Genomic DNA, 25,472 nt, shown 5'->3' with positions numbered 1-25,472 from the left:
CTAATACAGAGTGTGTAGATGGATAGGAGACAACTGGAAAATTCTATATGAAAGCTGGAATGGATGGAGCTTCATCTCAAAGTGTATACAATCAAAGGTTTGATGACACAGATCTTTTTCAAAAATATCAATAACTCAACTACAAATTTTTTGGAAATTATCAACAAGCTTCTTGATTATCATGCTCCATTCAAACTGACTACGAAAGAAAAACAAAAAACTTTATCTAAACCATGGATTACATCTGGGATCATTAAGTCTATCAAAATAAAAAATAAAATACACAAAAAATTTATAAAATGTAAAAATCAGAAATTAAAATTAGAATACTTTCAGCGGTTTAAATCTTATAGAAATCAAATAAACAATTTAATTCGATACTCTAAAAAATTATACTACTCAAAATATTTTAATGAAAATGTAAACAACCTAAGAAACACCTGGAAAGGAATAAAGAGCATAATAAATTAAAAATCAAAGAATCACGATGTTTTAGATAATTTAACAATAAATAACAAAAATATCACAGACAAAAAAATAATCGCAAATACTTTAAATGAGTACTTTTCTACAATAGCAGAAAAACTTGCAGCAAATATTAAACCTCCAAGAAATGACTTTAGCTACTATCTTAAAAACTGCAATCCTACCTCATTTTTTATATCTCCAGTTACTTCTCAAGAAATTATAGACTATATATCCATCATGAATCCAAAAAAAGGTATTGATTGAAAAAATGAATCATTTAAATTTGGAATCTACCCAGACTCATTTAAACTTGCTAAAGTAATACCAATCTTTAAAAATGGCTCCAAACAAGATCACTGTAATTATAGACCTATATCAATGCTATCAAACATTAGCAAACTAATCGGAAAATCCATGTATATTTAGTTATTCAAATTTCTACATCAATCAAATATCTTATATAGGCTGCAATATGGATTTCGCAAAAATCATAGTACAAACCATGCCCTAATTGATATTACTGAAACAATAAGAGAGGCTCTTGATTAAAAACAGTTTGCTGGAGGAGTGTTCGTGGATCTACAAAAGGCATTTGACACAGTTGATCATGAAATCCTGCTATCAAAGTTATGTCATTATGGTGTCAGAGGAATTGCTCTCCAATGGTTTAAATCGTACTTGTTTAATCGTGTTCAATTCGTGGATATTGCTAATACATCTTCTACTATTAAACCAATATCAGCAGGTGTTCCTCAGGGCTCAATCCTTGGTCCTCTTCTCTTTCTTGTATATATAAATGATCTCAACACATGTATCAAATATTCCAGAACCTATCATTTTGCTGATGATACCAACCTACTATGACTTATCATGTTTGGTTCAGTGGTTACGTGCAAACAAAGTTTCACTAAATACAAAAAAGACCGAAACTACCCTCTTTAAATCTAAAGGCAAAAAAATTGAAAAAAAATTAAATTTCAGAATAAGTGGCCAAAAACTATATAGTATTGATAAAATCAAGTACCTTGGTGTAATACTACATGAAAACCTTTTGTTTAATCATCAATTAAAGTCGATCTCTATTAAACTGAGCCATGCAATTGGGATGCTAGCAAAAGTAAGACATTTTGTAGACTATGAAACCTTATTAAATATCTGGTATGCCATCTATGAGTCACACCTTAACTATGGGTGCCAGATATGGGGACAGAATTATACTTTAAATAAAAAGAACCTTATAAATCTACAAAATAAGTCTTTGAGAATAATTCACTTTCAGCCAAATAATTTTGACTCTGATGTACTATATAGTCTTTCAAAAATAATGAAATTAGATCAAATGATCTACTTGTTGAACACTGCCTTTGCATGGGATGTTATACACCAAAATATACCATCGGTCTTCAACAATTATTTCAAGTTTACAGCTAATATCCACAACCACAATCTTAAATCTGTATCTTACAACAACTTAGCAATCTCATCAAAGCAGACATTTAAGTATGGTATCACATCAATAAAAAATCATTCAATTCATTCCTGGAACTCCCTACCTATTGAAATTAAAAAACCTACCAAACAAGTAAATAAAAAAATGTTTATTAAACAAGTAAAGGATTTTATCAGGCAAATACCAAATGAAACTACAAAATAAGTATATCAGTATATGTGTATGTATAGGTATATCTGTGTAGAATATATGTGTGTATGATATATGTGATTGTTTACATTAACTATGTGTGTATATATATATGCATACATACGTATGTATGAGTATATGTGTGTATATGTATCTGTGTGTAGGTACATATGTGTTGTATGAGTGTGTGTATATGTGTGTGTATATGTATGTATAACTGTATGTATGTTTGTGTATGGGTGTTATTTATGTTTGTGTGTTTGGATGTATTTGTAGGTATGGGTTTATGGGTGATTTTGTATGGTAGTGTTTATGGGTGTAGTTGTAGGTATGTTATTTATGTTTGTGTGTATGGGTGTATTTGTAGGTATGTGTTTATGGATTTATATATAACAACAACAAACAAACAAAAAATGATCAAAATATATTGAAATAATATAATTAAAAAATAAAAAATTAAAATTTCACTTTAGTATATTAATCATAATAAATTTCACTTTAATATATTATCACATTAAATATTACATTTTATTTTTATAAAATGTAATATTTAATGTGATAATATATTAAATATAAATTTAATGTATAAATTAAAAATATATAAAAAATTAATAAAAAAAAAAAACTTCTTCTTACTAATAATACAATATGACAGCCTTACCATATCTTAGATATTATTTTATTTTATTATTATTTCCTACTAACCACTATTACTACTTTAACTACTACTAATTAATTTTATTTATTGCTACTATTATGATTTGCCTCATTAAATCTATTATTATTATTGTTTATTGTTATTATTATTATTCATTATTATTATTATTTTGTTATTATTGTTTTTATTTAATATTATTATTATTTATTATTATTTTGTTATTATTGTTTTTAGTTGATATTATTATTTTTAATTTTTACAATAATTGTTTTTTATGCCATCATAGGTCTTTACGCATCATCAGTTTGTAACTGTTAAGTAAATGTCCCTCACTTTTGTATTTTTATATACAGTTATTAAGGTGGAAATATATTGATTGATTGATTCAACAGGAGTTGAAAACAAAAAATCCTTGTTCCAAACTGCAATTGTTCCGTTGAAACTGGAAATAAGGACCATCACTGTATGGTGAAATTCAATGCCTTCAAGCCCCCACTTTTGCAGGTCTCTTCATCTGCAATACCAAAAAGAAACAAAAGAGTCAACAAGAGCTGAAGAATTAGATGTTAGGAAGCAAATAGAAAGTCTTCAAGATTTTGAACTTGAAATCCCCTTCTCTAACCAGAAAGCAAAATAAAAATAGAAATTGAGATGACCATGTTGGACGGCAAGGCAGTGAATGTTATAACAGATACAAACTCAACTCAATCTTGCAATGTTTGTTCTGCCAAGCAAAGTGAAATGAACAAGCTGGATATAATTAGAGAAAAAGTTTGCAATAAGCAAGCTATAGCTTTAGAATTATCCACACTGCACTGTTGGATACGAACTTTTGAATTCATTCTACACTTGGGATATAAAATGGATATTAAAATATATCAGTCCTAATCTCCAGAAGATAAATTATCTGTAAAATCTTGAAAAAAAGAAACCAAAAGAAAGTTTAGAGAGGTGTTAAGCTTAGTGGTTGATACTCCTAACCAGGGATTTGGAAATACTAATACAGGAAACACTGCGAGGTGGGCATTTCTAGCAGCAGAATCTTTCTCTGAAATAGCAGGAGTTAGTTTGGACATCATTTTAAGACTAAGAAACATATTGAATGCTGTTTGCAGTGGATTCCACCTGAACTTGGATGCTTTTAAAGCATACTGTTATAAAACTTCAGAGCTGATAGTGGAAACCTATCCTAGGTACATTATGCCACCTACACTTCATAAGGTTCTGGAACATGGATTTTTAATTGCTGAGCATTGGGATTTTCCCATTGGAGCGTATTCGGAGGAGGCTCAGGAAGCACAAATAAGGCCATACGAAATGCAAAACTCAATCACACATGCAAAATATCTAGAATTAATTTGATGCAGAACCAATTCCATTATTTACTAATAAGAAGCGACCCTGTCATCTCTTCGATAGCTTTCAGGAACCCCAAGACATTTTCTGGTCCTAACCTTGATCCTGACGCACAGGACCTCCTCAGAAGAAATGAATAGTTATTTTTTTCCTTAATAAATGTTATCTTTTCAAATTTAAACTTTTTCATGTAAAAATTCACTTATCAGTATATATAATTAGGGATTACATATTAATGCTTAATAAATAAGGTAAATATTTTTTTCACTTAGAAAATATTTTTAGAATAATTTCTAGAATCTAAAAATTAAAAAAAATTGCATTGAAAATTCAAGGGAGGAGGGGCAGGGAAAAGGGGGGTGAGGGGAGGGGTCTATAACTTGAAAAGTTTTTAATTACCCACTTTTTAAGTTTGATTTTGAATTGGAACAATAGTTTAATAAAAACATTTATTACTTTACAAAATTTAGAGTTTTGGCCGCTTTTTGACCATTTCGCTTCACTGTGCGGTGACTTGGTAAACGATGTTGTTAGACTAGCAATTGTTGTTCAGCGGACAAAGAGATTTTTTAATGCAATTACAGGCTTTTTCTGATAATTTTACATCACCATATAAAATATTTTTGTTGTGTCAGTTGATAATAGATTTAATGTTTGGCATGCAGGAGTAGCTTATCTTAATTACTTTTTTGAACATTTTTTATGCTTGGTTTTTATGCACGGCCTTCTATAATAACAGGCCTTGACATCGCGCAACAAAGTTGTTAAACTGAAGGCCGATTTCTAATACTGTGTTTGCATTTTCATCTTTTAACTTTAGACGAAAGTTTGTGTTCGTGCTTTTTAATAAATCTTTTAAATTTGATTGGTTTATAAATTAGATAGCGCAATTTCAAGACGTTTACGTTGTAAGGTTCGAGACGTTAACATTGTTTGCAAATAATATTGTCAAACTAACGATAAGATACTTTAATAATTAAAATGCCTTTAAAATGCTGTGTACCTCTTTGCAAGTCGAACTATCACTCAACTACAACAATAGTAGAAACAACAGTAGTATCACTGGTGATAATAGATAAATCACCATAAAATATATATAAGATACAAATATGAATATAGACTAATTGCAGCCTTCTGTTAGTGTATTATTTATTTTAATTGCTTATTTTTTTTTTTTTTTTTTGTTTTGTTTTGTTCATGGTCGCTCTCCTCGATTTAGCTATGCTATATGAGAGTGAACCATCCAGAATGTAGACTGTACAAATATTTTTTATAACGTATAACATTCTTATGTAAAACATCTATATTTCTGGTGAATATATTGCTTTTTGTTGTTGTTGTTGTACAACAAAAATATCAATTTATAAATTCCCGAAGAATCCAGAGGAGAGAAAAAGATGGAGTGATGCTATCCCAAGAACTGGTTTTATTGTTTCAGACTATACAGCAGTATGTCGACTGCATTGGCCAGATGATGCACCTTTTGAAAGCAAATATGGGAAGCAACGACCTTTAAACCCACCATCTGTTTTTAAAAATATTCCGCCTAGTTGTTTACCCACACCAGCAAGTAAAGTTAGAAAAACTGTAACTTCAAGCGGTTTTCGAAACATTTTACCAGATGAGTTAAATGGTTTTTTAAAAGAGGATGAACTTATATTTGACGATAGTCAATCTTTGTTAAGTAATAACAATGATGTTATTGTTTTCCTGCTAAATAAAAAAATGTTTACACATACAATCAAAAATGTACAAACTTGGTGTTCCATCATTCATTTTAGAAATTTTCGATGATTATTCATTTATAGCTTACCATAATGGCACAACTTGTAATATTTCATCTTTAGCTGTAAACTAATTAAAGTTAATAAAAACAAATTCAGCTTTATTTGAAACAGTTAGATTTTTAAAAAATAAAGAAAGTTTGCAGTAGTCAAATATTCTATTTGAGCACCTTAATGCTATGAGAAAAGTTAACGTTGGTGAAGTTTTATATACTCCAGATATTATATGTAGAGCATGAGTATTTTGCTATGCGACGAAGTTTATCACTATTGGAAGGGTCGAGTTTCTCATTGTTGATGGGATCATCATGTATATCGTCTTCATTATTCATACGTGTGTTAGGTTCATTTAGGCGTTTGTTTATTTGATCACAGTGTGCTAATGTACCGGAAGAGTTATTCCTCAAAATGATTGCAGTGTTAAGACCAGCCTGAGATATGAATGCAGCAAGTTCAGGTTTGGAATCTGGTTTTTGTCAATACCATAATTGTGTTCCACTTTCAAAACTCATAGTGAGAGGAGATCTTAGCTGTCTCCCCATCATCTCGGAAGGACTTCTTGATCTCCCTGCATGGGGTATTGTCCTATAGCTTAAAAGCATTCTGCTTAAATATCCACATAATGAACCTTTATCTGGTGAATACGCTTTTAACCCCATCTTTACTATCTCTACCATTCTTTCGGCCGCTCCATTAGATTGAGGGTGGTATGGCAGGGTTTTATACGGCAAGCAACCTATTTTCTTTAGCCACTGCTGCAAGGTGGTATCATGAAATTCGGCAGCGTTGTCGGACACCAAAACTTGCGGAACTCCATTTCTCGAAAAGACATTTTGTAAACTGTCTTCACTGCGGCAGCATCACGGTTATTTACCTTAATTAAAACCAAAAGTTTCCGGACACTTGGATTTTGTTCAATTTTTTAATTAAAACTCCCATAATTATTTCAAAAAAATTCAAATATCATATTTATTTTATAAAAGATACATATAGTTACTATTTAAGAAAAAAAAGAGACAAAAAATGAAATAAAAAAAATACTAACAACACTATTATTATTAAACTGTCTTTTCGTCAAAAAATAGCCCACGAGTTTTTATCACTTTTTTTACGATCCGCGGCATCCTATATATTAATTTATCTATTATTTTGGGTGTAATTGATAACCAGGATTCTTCTAATACCTGCCACAGGTGCTCCTTGGATGTTGGGCATTTAAGTCTGACCTTTCTGTCCAATTCTTCCTACAGTAACTCTATTGGGCTCAAATCTGGTGATTGGGCCGGCCAGGTCATATTTTTGAAGACACCATTATCCTCTTGTTCCTTTATATAGTTCTTACATAATTTTGAGATGTGTTTAGAGTCATTGTCCTGCATAAAAACAAAACCACGACCAATAGTTCTTAAGCCAAAAGGTATAGCATTATTTTCTAGAACTGTTTTATATTGTTCTTTTTTCATAATACCCTCAATTTTAACTAGGTCACCTACACCAGTTGAAGAAAAACATCCCCATACCATAACTGACCCACCACCATGCTCGATTGTTGGCACTAAACACTCTGGGATCATTTTTTCTTTTGTTGTTCTTCTGATGTAAATTCTACGTCTTTGCCCAAACAGTTCAAATTTGGACTCGTTGGTCCACAGTACTTTTCCCCAGTCTTCTTCTGTCCAATTTTGGTGGTCTTTAGTCCATTGTAACCTTTTCTTTTTATTTCCAATCCTCAGCAACGGTTTCCTGACCGCCATACGGCCAGAAAGTCCTGCTTGTCTAAGACGTCGTTTCGTAGTGGTTAATGAAATAGATTTTGAATGACTCCTATTAAAGCCTGAAGTTATTTCCGGGGCCGTAAGTCTTCGATTTCTTTTACTCATCAATATTATACTATTATCTTCTGCTTTTATTGTCTTCTGTGGTCTACCAGATCTTTTTTTGTCTTCAAAAGTGCCTGTTTCTTTCCATCGTTTGATGGTATCTTGTACAGTACTTCTGGCAACTTTTAACTTTTTGCAAATTTTACGAACTGAATGTAATATTTATGAACTGAATGTAATATTTATGAACTGAATGTAATATTTATTTAACTGAATGTAATTCTTTATGTAATATAATTATTTCAGAACGTTTTGCAACCGTTAAAGAAGGTTTTTTACCAATATTTTTTATTAAATAGTCGAATTTTAAAATTTTTTTCAAGATTTTTTAATGCAACCGTCATTAATATCAAATGAAAACTAAACAAAACTAAATATTGTTAATCATTTTAGTCGGCTATCATTGTATTATAAATATTTACTTCATGTTTCAACAAATAAATACATTTAACAGACCAAACTCTTTAGAGTAATGTAACGCTATATATCAAGTCAAAATAAACAATTAAAAAAACAAACTTATTTATGTAAGTTTGAGGTCAGTAATACCCAATTACTGACCTCAAACTTACATAAACACTTAAAATTAGTAAGTTTAAGTATTATAAATTAATATTATTGATTAATTTAATGATACAGGATAGATTTTAGCTTTTTATATAAAAATATCAAGTGTCCGGAAACTTTTGGCCTGCAGTGTATATAATGCAGCGTTTTTGTTGACAGTTATTTTATTTTTGTGCTTTTGTTTTCAGACAATTTAGTAAATTTAACTTTGGCTCTTTTAAGTTAATAAAAGATTTAATTTTCAGAATTAATAAAAAAATTATTTACTTTAAATAGGGGCCCCTGAAATTGTGGGGAAGGGAGGGGGGGAGGGGGGGAGGGGGGCAATAGCCCCCCCCCCACCCTTCCTTGATCCGCCACTGAAAACACCCATTAGTTATGTTTTATCAATATAGAGAGGCTTTCGTTTTTATATTAGTTGTTGTGCAAGCTCATTGGAAAATACAACAATAAAATACAAATAAAACAAGCGATTTAACATGCTTTATTGAAGACATTTTGAATTTAGCTTTGAAATAACTTTGTATCAAAAGTCTAACATTTGATGGTACAATAACCAAATAAAATTCTGTTGTTACCTTTTTTTTATCTATAAAAAAAAGTTGATTAATTTGAAAACAATTTAATTCAAAAATAATATTTTTCAAATATATTTTAAATGTACCTAATAGTTCTATTGTATTATTGTTTCAAATTGTTAGTTTTTATTTATTTTTTAAACAGTTTTGTTAACATTTTTAAACTCACTTGTCGTTTAATTTAAACTTACATACAGCATTTAACTACCTCAAATGTCGAAAAGATGTTATGAAATCGGCCCACAAAAAAGAGCGAAACAGATCCGGAAAGTAGCAGAATTAAATAGCCTTGCTGGATCATTAGATAAATTTTTTAAACAAGGCGAAAGTTCGTTAGTTTAATCGAAATATGCAATTTAAATGGTAAATCTCAATTTGAAAACAATAATGTTGAAGAAAATATGAATGAGCTACAACTTCAAAACATCGATAACCAGAACAAGAATGTAGATGGGGAATCAGGATCTAATAGCGTCAATATTGAGGATATTATATCTAACAAGACTTCAGAAATTAGTGATGATTTACAAACGGAGAGCGGCACTTACTCAACGCCGTTAATGCATGTTCTGGAAAATACACGAGTTTTGCGTTTTTATAAAAAGGTTATGTTTGACTGCATTTTTTTAGCCCAAATAATTTATTTTTTTTAATTATTTTTTTTTCCCCGAGCGCTTTAATTTGTCTAAAATCAAACAAAGTTAACTTTTTTTTAAATTACTAAAGTTTAGATATAAAATTTTTCTTTATGGTTGATGAACCATATTTTGGTATAAAATGGTGCTGCGCTCAATGAAGATAAAACATTAAATTTAGAAAACAACTTTTTCAAACAAGTTTTAAGTTATATGTTTAATTTCTAACCAGTCATATGTCTGCAAACATATTAAAGGTCGAAAAAAATTAGTTATTTCAAGTTTAAAATCTGTTTTTTCCATTTTATATGAAAGTTTTTATTAACTTGAGTGTGAAGAACACACAAATTGACATACGACCAGTTAGACTTTTAAAGTTAAACCTCTTAATGTTTATTTAAAAGTCTAAGCTCAAAATTTAAACATTACTGTGATATGAGCCACCCCTATTTTATAATGCCATAAAACTATTTTACTAAAATCCGGTCTTTAAATTACCATAGATTAATGTAAACATGTAAAATAGCGGGCAGAATTTAAATTTACTTAACCAAATTTAGAATACAAGTAAGCAACAGATTTATAATAAAATTAACTCAATTTTTTGTTATGTCAGAGCTGTCAATTGCTGATCTTTTAACTTGCGGTTTCTCTAAAGTTGCAGTATATATAGCTTTAACTGAAAAACATAGAATCAAACATTTAGTAAATGAAAATTATAAAGTTTTTAGATCAAGAGTGCTAAATCATCAATACAAAATTTATATTGAAAAAAATCCTACATTTCACTTTAGCTTTAGAACAAATAAAAAGAAAAGGCCGGATTATTGTTAAACATTTAAAAAACTTAGGGAAGACCAGGTCAAAATTGTCTTTGAAAGATATTTTGCTTACCTTTTCCAAAGAAAGATTTAATAATTTAGGAAGCTCAAAAATGCTTCATAGCCTTTTTAACTGTCAAGGATGAATAGCTAACAAAAGATTAAAATTAGTGTTAGAAATATTTCCTGCCAAATGTAAAAGGTTCAAATATAAAGAAGAAAAAGGAGGAATGTATAGGCAGAAAAAACTTTCAATCGCAACTCATAAAGCACTGAACAAACTAGAGCAGGATTTTAATAAAACATTTTCCACCACATTCACAAAGACTATGAAAATCAATATACCTAATCCACAAAATAAAAAATACAGATATGATGCAAATAAAATAAAAAATGATATTGAAAATCAATGGAAAGAAACCTCAAGAGAGAGAGAGAGAGAGAGAGAGAGAGAGAGAGAGAGAGAGAGAGAGAGAGAGAGAGAGAGAGAATGTACTCTCTCTCATTTTGTTTTACATGTATAATATATGTATATAACACAAAGTATAATAAAAAATTAACTTTTTTACGGCATTTGGTGTTCCTGTATCATTAAGCAATAGAGATAAGCTCCGCCTAACCCATAGTTTTGAAACACAAAAAAATGCGAAAAAAAGAAGAATATTAAAACTATCAGCTATAAAAAATGTAAGTCAAGTACAAGCAAATGAGTTGGTTAAAAAAAGAATAGTATAACATCAAAACAGATTTGAATTAAGTCAATATTTATAATTACAATGCGTCATTATGTTAAATTTAGGACTGGCATAAGTCATTAGTTCATCCAGTAATCCCTGGGTAAAGTAGTATGTAGGGATTTTTCTACATAAACCAAATAAAGAATCTAATAAAACCTAATAAATATCAAATAGAAGAAAATTTAACTTACCCCATTATAGTTCTTACCAGCAGTTGTATATTTCAATATATATATATATATATATATATATATATATATATATATATATATATATATATATATATATATATATATATATATATATACATACATATATTCATACACACATACTTTAAAACTCTATTCACATCTAGAAGGAACCTACGAGATGTGAAAACACTCACAGAGCTCGTTTAACAATCCATATGACAAATGTGTTCTAAGTACAGAGAAGTACTAGCCATTCCTTATGTAGCTATGTTATATACCTTCTAGCATACTACAGAGAAGGATTAAGGATTGAAAGGTGCATATAGTGAGGCTTATACAAAGTTTTTTTTTTTCTACCACTAATTTAGGGAGAGAAAAAAGCAAAAAACCCTGTCGGTTCTGTTGAGAAATATTCCTGGAAACAAGTTGAGTGTTTGGATGTAATTTCATCCTACCCTAATGGTTTAAAAATAAACTTTTCTGAACTAGCACGTAAATTTTCTGTGACAAACAAAAAAGGTAATAGTTTTAAATGTCTGCGATATAGTATATTTACAAAAATAATAAACCAATAATAAATGTATTATGCTAATAAACTAGTTTAACCATTTTAACAGTAATAAGTACCAATAAAAAACAAGAATTTTAAACAAAATAATTTTTTGGTATTACACCTGCAAACAGAGGCCAAGTACTGAAAAGACTTTTAGAATCTATGAACTGTGATCTAAAAAGACTAAATCTAAAAAGAAAAATATCAGACAATACATACCCTGATGGCACTAATATTAATAATATACAGTATAGAAGAAAAAAACGGAGGTATTTATTACCTTTCCTTCACTTATCATTAATAAGTTAAACTTTTCAAATTTTATTAATCATTCATGTTTAAACTCATTTATAGGTTAAACATGCCATACATCAGAGATATATCTTTGCCATGCGAACCAACTAATAAAAAAATAAAGCAGCAACTCAAAAAAAAAAAAGACGATGGAACATATAATTCAGGGGAAAAGATTGTACCCCAAAGATATGAAAAAGTATTTATATCATCTGAAAATCAAACAATTACAAAAAAAGAGGTTCATATTGAAGGCAGAAAAATTTCCTTGAAAGATATAAGACTAAATATGTTCAAAGACCATGAGATTTTTATGAAAGTTCAAAACAATAATGAACTAGAAGCACTTCTCTCAAAGGCAAATTGTTGATGCTCTTGAATTCAGGAATATAAAGATGAATATGACACTCTAACTAAAAAAGAGCTGATAAATATACTTAAAACTTATGAAAGAACAAGGAATTTAATGTTTTGGTATGATTGCTCCAGTATATCTAATCACACTCACTTTCTTGTTACTGTTAGCGTAATGTATGATACAGCCATATTTTTAAGTAGCTTTGAATATAAACAAAAGTATGGAGAGAATATAAATGTTCAATCAGAGGTCGAAAAGTCTTATTTATACATACTTGGTAGATGTCCTTCCAATGACCAGCAACTTTTGTATAGCGATGACAGGATTAATGACATTTTGCAATCGAGCGATCCCTTAGAATTCAAGGGAACACCTATTTTAGATGTTGCACAAATATTCAAAGGTGACAATCCAGCAGCACAACTGGAAGCTGGTCATCAGAAGGGTGGTAATTATTTTTGTTGGGCATGCAGCATGCATGCAGATCTTTCTAATAATATATCTATATCACTAAGCTTCCCATACACTTCCTTTAAAAATCGTATAGACCATATAAATGCAAGTAACAACTCACAGCTGGCAGTAAACCAAGGAAAAACAAAATTATATTCATGTCTAAAAAAAAATCAGATTGAACGAGAGCTTTATGAAAGAAATATTCAATTTCCATTAAATACATCTGTCAAAAAATTAAAGGAGCTATTGGCAAATGAAATGCATGGAGTGCAAGGATTGCCTGCCCTTCTTTTTAAAAAACCAGGTTTTTCTTTAACACAACTAAATCTTTTACACTATAAAATTTTAAATAATGAACCAATGCATGATATTTCAAACCATATTATAAATATATTTGATGAATTGCCAAAAATAACAAGCGAAAATTCTTTGGTGCATACTATCACTCAATCACATCCCATGCTCCACTACAGTATAGATTGTTTGCAGGTCGTACGTCTAATGTGGAAAAAGAAGAAGCAATGTTTCAAAATTTGAAACTGTCTACAAAAACATCTTCTAATCATCATTCAGATAATGTTATTTTTAATGCAATAATCCGCAACCAAGCAAAAAAATATTTAAAGGAAGGAAAAAAGTTATGTGATGGCGTTTCAATACTTCACAAATTCTACCAACCATTACATAGTCTATTTAATGACACAAAAATATCATTTACTTGGATTGAAAAGAATAGCAATGAATATCAAAAACTTTTAGAAAAATCAGCTGACTATTTAGTAGAAGGCATTAATGTATGGTGGAAAGAAGTTGAAGATGGAGCAGTATTCTTTGATATAAACTACCCCAATAATTCGAAAAAAACATTTTCCCATTTTCGTTCCTCCTCAATGCAACAACAGTCAGAGTACTTAGAAAAATGCTGAAAACATTGTTCGGAAAACAAACACAAAATTCCTGTATATAAAATCACAGTTAATGCAAATGTTTTTTATTTAGACACACTTCAATATTTTCATATTTTTAACACTGGAAATATATCTAGAATTAGTATTATACCACTAGATATAATTTTGATTTAATAATATCAAAGTTTTTCAAATTAGTATTAAAAACAGTTATATAAATAATACTATTATTCTTAATGACAACATCTAATGTTATTATTATTTTATTATAAAAGAACTTAAATATTATAAAAAATATGTTTATAATGTGTTTGCAACATTACCATTATGTAGTACATAGCCATTGTATGTACAGTCAAGTACACAATCATTGTGCCATAATTTTAGCAGTATGCATACCATATTATGCATAATAACGTTATTATATAATATATAATAACGTTATTATAGTTATAACTAGTAGTTATAACTACTAGTTATAACTACACATATAATATTTGTATATATATATATATATATATATATATATATATATATATATATATATATATATATATATATATATATATATATATATATACATATATATAGGATTATTATGTATATGTGATGATATATAGTATATACATATGTATATATGATATATAGCATTATTAAATAATGATTATTTAATAACATTATTAATTTTATATTATATTAGGATTATTATATTATATAAGGATTTATTATTGTTATCAAAAATGAATTTTTATTCATGATATAAAAAAATAGATTACTTCTAATAATTAAGTAAAGTTAAACAAAAAATATATATATATTCAACAAAATATTGCGTTTCTTTACTACATATTTTTTTTACTACATCGCAAAAGATATGTTAAGTTTTAAAAACAATATCTTAACAAATGTTGCAGACCGGAAAAAAAGTATGTTTGTTATCACCGAGAACAAACAAGACAAAAAAGTTCGAGAACTTGCATTAACGGCGTTGAGTAACCAAAATGCAATTATGATAAATTAGATCCTGCAGCATGGCCTGTTGAAATCGGCAACAAATAACGGATGTTTTTGGTAAAGCAGTCTCCAAAAAGTGTTAAAGATATCCATTATAAAAGAAATTCTCAAGAAAGATGCTTTAGTGACACTTTTTTTACCGACAAATAAAAAATGGCGAAAAAGAATTAAAAAATTGGCTTTTATATTCTAACTCAACAGGAAAAAGTTTCTGCTTCTGCTGTCATTTGTTTTCATCGATAAAGATAAGCTTAATTTCAAATGGATTTTCTGATTATGCCCTTACAGGAATACGGTTATCTGAACATGAATCTTTAAAGAAACACCTTGAATCAGCGTGTAAATGGCGATTTCTACAATTTATCATTAAACACAGAACAGGAATAGATCACCTTAATGAAGATGTGTTCAATTAAGAAAAATGGTGGCAAATAATTTTAAAATGTATTGTAAAAGCGGTATTCTTTTTAAGTGAATGAAATTTAGTGAAGAAAATTAGCTAGGGCAGCAACGAAAAACTCTTTCAACTAAATAGTGGTAATTTTTAGGAGTAATTGAATTACTTGCTGGTTTTGTTCCAGAACTTAAAATGCATTTAAAATCAATCACTGATACAGAAAAAAGAATTACATCATATTTTTCTGTGAAAAGCCAAATCGAAATTATCTTACAACTAGCTTCTAGAGTTTTACATACAATAATAAGTAATATTAAATCATCATAATACTTTTCCGTAATGACTCTACACCAGACTTTTGTAAAAAAAGACCAGTTGTCCATCATTATTCGGTATGTTATAATGACCAAAAGCCAAGTGTTCAAGACAGTTTCTTAAACTTTGTAAATATAATGTCATCAACCGGAGAAAATTTAGAAAACGTTCGTATTGAGGAATTAGAAATATTAGGAATCAAGATTGCTGATTGCCGTGGTCAGTCGTATGACAACGCATGCATTATGAAAGGAGAATATAAGGGAGTTAAAAGTCGAATTTTATAACTCAACAACAAAGCATGGTATACGCCGTGTGGTGGACATAACATCAATTTAGTTATAAATAATAGTGTTAAAAACACCATTGAAAGTCAGAATTATTTAACTACATTAAATAATTTAAGATTTTTGCTGCATCAACAAAGCGAAACTCTATTCAAGTAAAATATTTAAAAATTAATCTCAAGACGCCAAGCAATACTCGATGGGAATATTTCTTTAAAAGTATAAAAGCCGTGAAATACCAGATAAAAGAAATTAGTCTTGCGCTAGATAAACTTAAAAATAACCATCCAGATTGTAAAACTCATGCTGCATTTTTAATAAAACAAATAAAATCTTATGAATTTATTGAGTTCACAATAACTTGGTATCACTTGTTACCAAAGCTTCACATTTTTACCCAATTGCTTCACGGAAAAAATGTGGCAGTTAATATTGCATTACAATATACAAAGGCTATGCTATTATCTCTTGATGATTTCATAAACAATTTTGAACAGATTATAAAAGAAGCACAAGAAGTATCGGTAGATATAGATGTTATAGCACAGTTCACTGAACGTTCTTCTTGTGATACTCAAATATTAAGTAGAAACAAAGATTGTCTTGATAAATTACCGGAACCTAGTTTAGTCGGAGAGTACGTAGTCTTAAGAGATTGGCAGACTATTGATATTATACAGACTATAAAAAAAGAGGAGGAATTCAAATAAGAACTTTTTATTTTAAGATATATTTAGAAGATAATTATAATATAATAGAAAATTTGGAATTCATTTTAGATAAGAGTTGGGAAGAATTATATCCAAATCTATGTATCGTGTATATTGAATAATTTTAACAATACCCATTTTAAAAACTAATTAATTCTAATTCAAAATTAATTGCAAATTATCTGCGTTCTACAATGTCACAAGAAGGACTTTCAGGATTTACAATACTGTAGATAGAAACTGCAACCGCAAAAGGGCTAGGAAAATTGATACATAATTCTTTGTATAACTTTTTTTTTTGAAAAAAAAACCCAATAAAAATGAATTCAATAAAGTTGAAAAAAACTTTTTAAGGGCCCCAAAAAGTTACAGCACGGCTCTGATGAGCATTATATGCAGTTATTTTAAACCTTTGATTGAGTTTGAAACTTGCAAATAAACTTTCAAGGAAACATATCGAATTTCATTGCCACAAAATAAATATGCAAGTTGAAAATAAATGAAGCTTCAATGGTTTACAAATGTAAATTTTTGTATATAAAATATTAAATTGTATTACAATCTTTTTGTTTAAAGTCCTAAATGCAAATGCGTTTTTAAAATTTGTGGCTGTAAAAGCAGCCGTTTCTCTTAGTTTTTCAGCTAATACAGTCCTCTTTGACCAACACAAATTTATATTGGCTGTAGACAACCAAGTTTATCATCTCTAAACTGATCATCTTCAATTCCAACGTTGATTTAGACTTTAAATTGCTTTCACCTTTTACTTAACAATGATCACTAAGAGTTTTTTGCCCGAAATGGCTAGCAGATTGCATAATATTAAATTGACTTCACCACATACCGCAAAGATAATCTTAGGTAATCTCTTTATTCAACGCGCTTAATTTGCATAATTGCTGAATTTGCATATAGGTTTTGAATGGTTCTTTCTTCAAGCGGATCAATAATTTACAAAAAAAGTTTTTATTTATTTTATTTACAAAAAAAGTTTTTATTGCATTTTTTTAATCGCTCAGAAATTTGCGCGGCGAGAAATTCGCTTCGCGCGAAATAATTCGCTCGGTGGAAATCTGCCTTTGGCAAACGTAAACACAGATTTGGTTTTTAGGTCTTTGAAAAGTTATAAAATACTGTTTAGTACGTAGTTCTCTTTCAAATTCATACCACTCATACCTCTTCATATTCTCTAATTGACGAAAAAAATATGTAACATAAAATTTAAATAAGGAATGTAATAAAAAGTGATCAAAAACATCTGAATGCTAAAGCAAGGTATAGACGATCATGCTTATTTTTGCAATATATATATATATATATATATATATATATATATATATATATATATATATATATATATATATATATATATATATATATATATATATATATATATATAATCTGTGTGTGTGTGTGTGTGTGTCAGAAAATCAGAAAACATTAGATTAATTATGCCACAGCAAAGCAAATTCTACACAATCATACAATTATCTAACTAGATATTACCAAATTTTGGTGTTTATTGTTAAAGACGTAATATTTAAAGATTTTTAGTATTATATTATATGCTCATTTTATATGCAGTAAACAAGTAAAAGGTTGTTTTGTTTGTTTATTTTTTAAATAAAAAGCAACTTTTTGTGTTTTTCAGGTAATATTCAGCGTTCATAGTTTATAAAATGCAGAACATTTCATCCACATATTTTAAAGTAGAGCAACTTTTGAGTGAAATTCAAGGTAATAATATTTTCTTTGTACTAATATGTAAATTTATTTAAACTTGGCTAAAAGATTACCTATTAAGATTTTATAAAATTTAACTTTAATTTTAATATAGTCAGAAAACTGTCCCATAAAATTCTCACATCACTGTATAAGAATTTATACCCTCAGGCTACTCTAGCGGGGCTACTCAAAAAAATAAAATGTTTATTTATTTGTTTATTCTTTATAGAATTATTTGGTATGAAAGTAAATAATTTGATTATACACTTACTCAAATCAAGTAACATTAAAAAAAAAAGGGTTAAATTTTTTTGCAAGAAGTGATCAAAAAAATATTTTTTTAAAGGAAACTACAATAATGGTAAAAATTTAATGTAAAACTTTAGTTTGTCTAGACATAACCAAAAAAGATAAAAATTATTTGACCACATGAACTGAAGGTGGCTCACCTGGCACAAGGTATAATCGCTTTAAAAGTTGGTGGTTCGAGAATAACTCATTTGATGATTGGTTTGCTACTACCAAGGCTAAAAAGGTAATCTGGTTGAAAAGTTGTCATAAGCGATAATCTCAGTAGTCACATTAATGTCAATACTTTAAAACTTTATGATGAACATGTTGTGGAGAAAAATATTATCAAAATGGAAAGTGGGTCCTGAAAAGTGTGCAACCACACTTAATAAAGACACTCTCCATTCTCTATTAAGTTGCCTTCATAAATCAGTTCAAACAAATTGTGCAGAAAATAAAATGTCTGGTTTCAGAAAGACAGGGATATATCCTCACAATTGACAAGAAGTGTAAAAAACTTTTCCACAAATGATTGTTTTCCCAAGGAAATCGAATGAGAATGTCAATCAATCATTTCTTGACTTTTTGAGAAGATCGAGAAGTGCTGATATTCCAACTAAAGGAATTGTTAAAAATCTAACTACTGAACAAAATGATGACAGTTCGGATTTTTTTTTTTTTTTAATAATTCACCTCCGCAAAGCCGAGAAGGCCACTACAAATGAGGAGGCTACTTGTGGTTATCACCCTCTCTCAACTCTATAACTCCAAAACACGAACCTTGACGAACAAGGCCGCTGCGCGGAGAAACAAGTTGAGCGCGGTACTACCAGGGACGTGGTGGGAATCGAACTTGGAACCTCTCGCTTATGAAGCGAGCGCTCTACCACTACACCACTACCGCATTACCGCATATAGATAGTGAAAATGAACAAGCCAACTTAGTTACAGATGATGCTATTAAAAGCAGCAAAACAAAATGGTAGGGATGAGAATTTATCTGCCAATGACAACATAACTGAAAGTTCAGATCTGGACAACACGGAAAAGGTAAAACTCAATGTTAATGAGTATGTGTTAGTAAAATATGATAAAAAGTTATATCCTTGTTGCATTGTAAGTGTTATTATGGAAGAACCTTTTGGTGCCATAGTTTCTATGATGGAGCCATCTAAAAATCACTAGAAGTTGCTGGAAAAAAAAAAGACATTCTTTTCTACAATATCGATTAAATAAAAATGAATATCAATGTCCCGGTACCATTTAACAACAGAGGTCTTTTTAAAATTGCAGAGCTTGACAATTAATGTACTAATACTCCTAGTACTAAGTATACTACAACAGTATACCAGATCTTATTATACTTGAACATTATTTGTATTGTTAATTTATTTAAATTGTTTTGTTAACAGCAGATGTCTTTTTAAAAGTGCAGAGCTGGACAATTATTGCACTAGTACTCCCCCCAGTACTAAGTATACTCGACAACAGTATAACAGATCTTATTGTACTTTGACATTATTTGCAGTATTAATTCGTTTAAATTGTTTTTCTTTGTATAGTATTTTTGTGACATCCAATCAAAACTCAAAAAAACATACTTTTTACGCTATGGGTTCAAGCAGCCCCACAACAGGGGCTACTTGAACCCAACCTTAACCTCCCAAAAAAGGGGGGGGAGCAAAGTCCACCCAAATATTTTTTTCTCTACAATCATCTTTACTAATTCATAAGTCCATGAATTAGCAGCAACAAGTTTTTTTTACATTGACATAAGTATGAGAGAGAACCACAAACATCAAACATCTATCAAATTTGGGTCCAAGTATGGCGGTACCTTTGTTGTAAATAGAGCTTTGAAAAAAAATCTACCATATGTAAACTTTTTTACATTTTTAATTTGCTCTACTTTCCTAGCCGCAGGTTTTGAATAATAATCTAGGTATTAGAATATCCAGCACCAAATTAATTTTTACAAGGCCTTAAGCATTATTTCATTTTGGGTTCCAATAGTTAAAAAGCAGCTAGGAAGGTAGCACAAATATTTTTTGTTATTTTTGGTATTAATAACATGAAAAACTAAATCTGAAAAATGTATATGTATATTTTTATATAACATTAAAAGCTGAGCTTTAGGATATTTAAACATAAAACTAAGAATACTAATAACAGGAAAAAATAAAAATAAAAAATGCAGAAATATTTTTACGTATAACATTAAAAGTATTTTAGGATACTTTTTTATTAGAAAGTTATTAGGGTGTTCTTGCTGGAAAATGGGCTATTTCTGAAAAACATGCTGGAAAAACTGGGAGATATATGTTTTGAGCATCATTCATTTTAGAATAACTGAAATATTTTTGCTAAAAATAAATGAAAATAAAAAAGACTTCATCTTTCAAAGTTAAGTTGAATAGCAAATATTCATTAAACTTCAGTAACGAAGTTTAACGAAGAGTTTTATTTGTTTAATAAATAGAACTATTTGCTTAATGAACAGTACCATTCGTTAAACAAATAATACTATTCGTTTAACGAATAATATTGTTTGTTTAACGATTAATGCTGTTTGTTTAGCAAATTGTATTATATGCTTAAGAATAGTACTAATCATTTAACAAAAAGAAGGAATTTGCACAAGAACACGTGAAAATTCGTAGCGCTAAGAAAAAAATTTGTAGAGGTTTTCCATAAAGTATACATTCAGGTTTGAGGGGAGGGGTTACCCAAAAATGTGCAAATACATAAAAGGGAGGGGAAAGGTGTTAAAGACATACGTGATTTGACTCTCATTCTATTTCTCTCCAAAAACTTGATTTCCTCTTAATAACACAAGTTAAAAAAATCAATTATCTGTTATATATATATGCATCAGGGGCGTACAAGGGGGGAGGGGTCCAAAAACATTACTTTTTTTTTTTTTAATTCCTTTTCTCAAGACTGAGAAGGCCACTACAGATGAGGAAGCTACTTATTTGTGGTATAACCCTCCCTCAGCTCTTTAAATCTGAAACATGAACCTTGAGGAACAAGGCCGCTGCACAGAGAAATGAGTTTTACTGCATACGTACTTTATGGATGGCCCCAGAATATTTGAATCAGATTGTGGGATGTAAATAGAAACCTCATAAATGTTCAAAAAAACGTGGTGAATCCCATATCTTTGACTCTGATGTCTTGATTGAGTTGACAAAATAAAAATTGGTTGATAATTTGAAAATCTTACTTAGGTACTTGATGAGTTTAAAGATTTTATCAACACAGTGATGTAACTTCGTGTTATCTCTGTTTAAAGATTTTATGGATAATGAAAGCCATAAATCAAGAATCTTTTCTTGATGACTTTTTTTAAACCTGCTTGTGTCAGAAATTACATTAAATTGTCTTTTGTCATTAGATTAATTTCATTACTTAGTCATGACCAGAGTGCTCTTCAAATGTGATTTTAGCATAAACAACTCTTTTGTTAATACAAACATGGCTCTTTCAAGTATTTTCTCCTGAAGAATTGTAATGGACCATCTAATTGCCAATGAGATAAAACTGATAAAAAAGTTTTGTTAAAAAAAATTTAACAGTTTAAATCACAGCATGGCTGGGTTGGTTGGATATGGTTTGGGAATATAATTTTTTATGCAATAAAGTCAAGTATTACTAGAAACTTTGCATTTCTAGTAATACTTGACTTTATTGTACTGGAACATTCAATACTTTCTTTGACAATCATTGGTATGTGTGTGTATCTATGTATATATATTTATATATGTATATAAGCTTATTTGTGTATATATATATATGTAAAAGTGTTAGTTCTTTAGGTTGTTGTTAGTTCTGAATAATTTCAATCAAATCTTCTAATATACTGATTTTATTTAGTGTTAATTTTGCGCTTTATTAGTATTTTTTTGGTTCTTTTCTGTAAATGAACCAAACCCAATTTTAATTATATAGTGGCTCCACTAAGAGGCAATTTGCAGACTCTGATATTTTTTTTTGAGAATATAATGTGATATATATATATATATATATATATATATATATATATATATATATATATATATATGTATATATATATATATATATATATATATATATATATATATATATATATATATATATATATATATATATATATATATATATATATATATATATATATATATATATATATATATATATATATATATATATATATATATATATACACACACACACACACACACACACACAGTAGCATGCAAAAGTTTAGAAACACCAATTTTTTTTCAGTTTTTACTGCATAACTTTTTACAAACTTTCATAAATAAGCTGAAATTTTTACCTAATGTGCTCTATACTATTTCAATTTAAAATACAAACCACAAAAGTTTTAAAATTGATTGGTTAATTAATAGTTAATTTTTTTTTTTTTGAAAAAGCATCTCTGCAAAAGTTTAGAAACAACTGAATTTGATTAAAATTTATTTCAAAAAAGCTGAAACTTTTACTGAAATTCAAAAATTAACAACTTTTTAACAAAAGTAGTTTTAATAAAACACTTAGTATTTAGTGGCATATCCATTTGCCTTTAAAACAGCATCACAGCAACGAGACATTGAATCTACTAATTTAATAAAAGTATCCTGAGGAATTTTATACCAACATTCTTTAATCAATGCAAATAAATGGTCTTTGTTGGTTGTTTTTCTACCAACTAATTGTTGTACTACCAAAGTTGCTCAATAGGATTGAGATCTGGGCTCTGTGAAGACCATTCAAGAGCTTTGTTTTTTTTTTGATTTAAAATATTCCTTCCTTACTTTGGATCATTATCTTGTTGTAAGATCCATTTGCGAGTCATTTTATGCTCTGCAGTGGCAGCATAACATTTGTTAAGATTCTCTTAAGTTATTATGGACTCTCTGGTTGATAATACGTTTTATGTTATGAATGGGACCCACATTTTCACAACTAAAACATTCCTAAACCATAACATTTCCTCTTTTATGTTGAACAGGTAACTGATATTTTGGATCAAATCTCCAACTATCTAAACAGCATAAATTTTGATTCATCAGAAAAAAGGAATTTTGACCAGTCATTAACTGACCAACTAATATGATCTTTTGGAAATTTTATTCTAGTTTTTAAATTTCTTGCAGGTATTAACGGTTTCTTAACTGGACAACAACCATACAGATTATTTTGTCGTAATCAACGTTTAGTTGCATTGATGCTATAGTTTGTGCTATGAAACTGATGCATATATGAATTAAGTTTGACAACAGTCTTGCGAGGATTATTTTTGGAATACCTTACTAATAATCTATCAGGCTTTTCAGTTGTAACTTTAGGTCTTCCAGAGGGAGTTTTGCTTTCAATAATTTCGCACAGACGAAATCATTTCATAATGTGACTTATTCCTGGTTTAGAAACATTGTAAAGTTCAGAAATCTGCCTGTAAGTCATTATATTTACAACAGCTTTTATAATTAATTCCTTTATTTCCTTTGAAACTTCTTTAGCTTCTCCCAAGCTTTTAAAATATTGCTAAGTAATTGAATTATAAAATTTAAAAAATATTTTGGCAATCAGTTATACTTCACTGCCTTTGAAATATCTCAAAGTAATTAAGTTATTAAATTTCACAAATATTTTGGCCTTAAATTTTGATTTTGATTACAAAAAAATAATTTAATTGCAGGGTATGATACTGTTTCTAAACTTTTACACAAAAGTTTTTTCAAAAAAAGCAATTAAAAGTTAATTAACCGTTTAATTTTACAACTTTTGTGATTTGTATTTTAAGTTGAAATAATATCAAGCACATTTGGTAAAAATTCCAGCTGATTTAAGAAATTTTATAAAAAGTTATGCAGTAAAAACTGAAAAAAAGTTGGTGCTTCTAAACTTTTGCAAGCTACTGTAATGCTGTATATAATTATATTCTTATTACTCATTTTCATCATTTTAATTTATACCTTTACTTTTAACTCATTTCTAGAATTTATTTAGTGAAGCAGTGGAAAGATTTAAACGATCCATTAATCTAAGAATGTTTTTTGGAAATAATGACAAAAATCAATTAACTCACCCATTCCGCAAAAAATCGCAATGATCACCTCCAAATATGAATAGCCAAAACATAGATAAATATTTATTACAGATTGATTGGGCCATTGAGATAATTATGAAAAAACCTAACCCCAAAGTTACCAACAATCTTTCACTAGTAGAGTCTATAGCATTGGAGAAACTACATTATAATAAAGAAATCATGTTCAAAAGAGCTGATAAAGGTGGTGGGGTTGTATTCTAGATAAGGTACAGTATGAGAATAAAAAAAACCATCTATTAAATGGTACTAATACTTATAAACTCCTGCCGCATAATCCCATTGGGAAGAATACTAAATGATGTAAATACTCTAATAGACTATATGGTTGTCCACTACATAATCGATGAAACAACAGCAAATTTTTTACAACCTGGTACACCCTGTTGCTGCCCAATTTTTTATGGATTACCGAAAACTCACTAAGAGTTTATAACTTTATGACTTATTGCTTCAGCATGTAATGGCCCAACGGACCATTTATCTAAATTTATCACACACTTTATGCAACCAGTGGCAGAATCTCTCCCCTCATATATCAAAGATACTACTCATTTTCTTCATATGCTTCAATCCCACTAATTTATCACTTCTAACTATTTTTTTGTAACAGCAGATGTCACACCACTCTATACCAATACCCTACATCAAGATGGAATTGGAGCAACCATCTTTTATATGAAACAAACTCCAATTCATCAGAGATCACCATCATGTCCACCTTTAGCTTGTATTAGTGTAATTTTAGAAACCATT

At 29.1% G+C, this 25,472-nt stretch overlaps 1 protein-coding gene across 2 annotated transcripts in view; it reads left to right on the top strand.

Annotated features, from left to right (window-relative positions):
- The first annotated feature begins 17,476 nt into the window (after window positions 1-17,476).
- The window catches only part of LOC101238654 (FYVE and coiled-coil domain-containing protein 1), a 122,017-nt gene continuing 114,021 nt past the window's right edge, over window positions 17,477-25,472 (top strand). For both annotated transcript variants that reach the window (XM_065810622.1, XM_065810623.1), the window contains exons 1-2: window positions 17,477-17,881; window positions 18,258-18,343. In XM_065810622.1, the coding sequence (XP_065666694.1) occupies window positions 18,286-18,343 (58 nt within the window). In that variant the 5' untranslated portion in view covers window positions 17,477-17,881; window positions 18,258-18,285. The remainder of the gene's footprint in view (window positions 17,882-18,257; window positions 18,344-25,472) is intronic.

The sequence above is a fragment of the Hydra vulgaris genome, chromosome 11, assembly GCF_038396675.1.
Source record: "Hydra vulgaris chromosome 11, alternate assembly HydraT2T_AEP".
Classification (NCBI taxonomy): domain Eukaryota; kingdom Metazoa; phylum Cnidaria; class Hydrozoa; order Anthoathecata; family Hydridae; genus Hydra; species Hydra vulgaris.
Note: the sequence above shows the minus strand (reverse complement) of the source record. Positions and strands in the feature narration are given on the sequence as shown.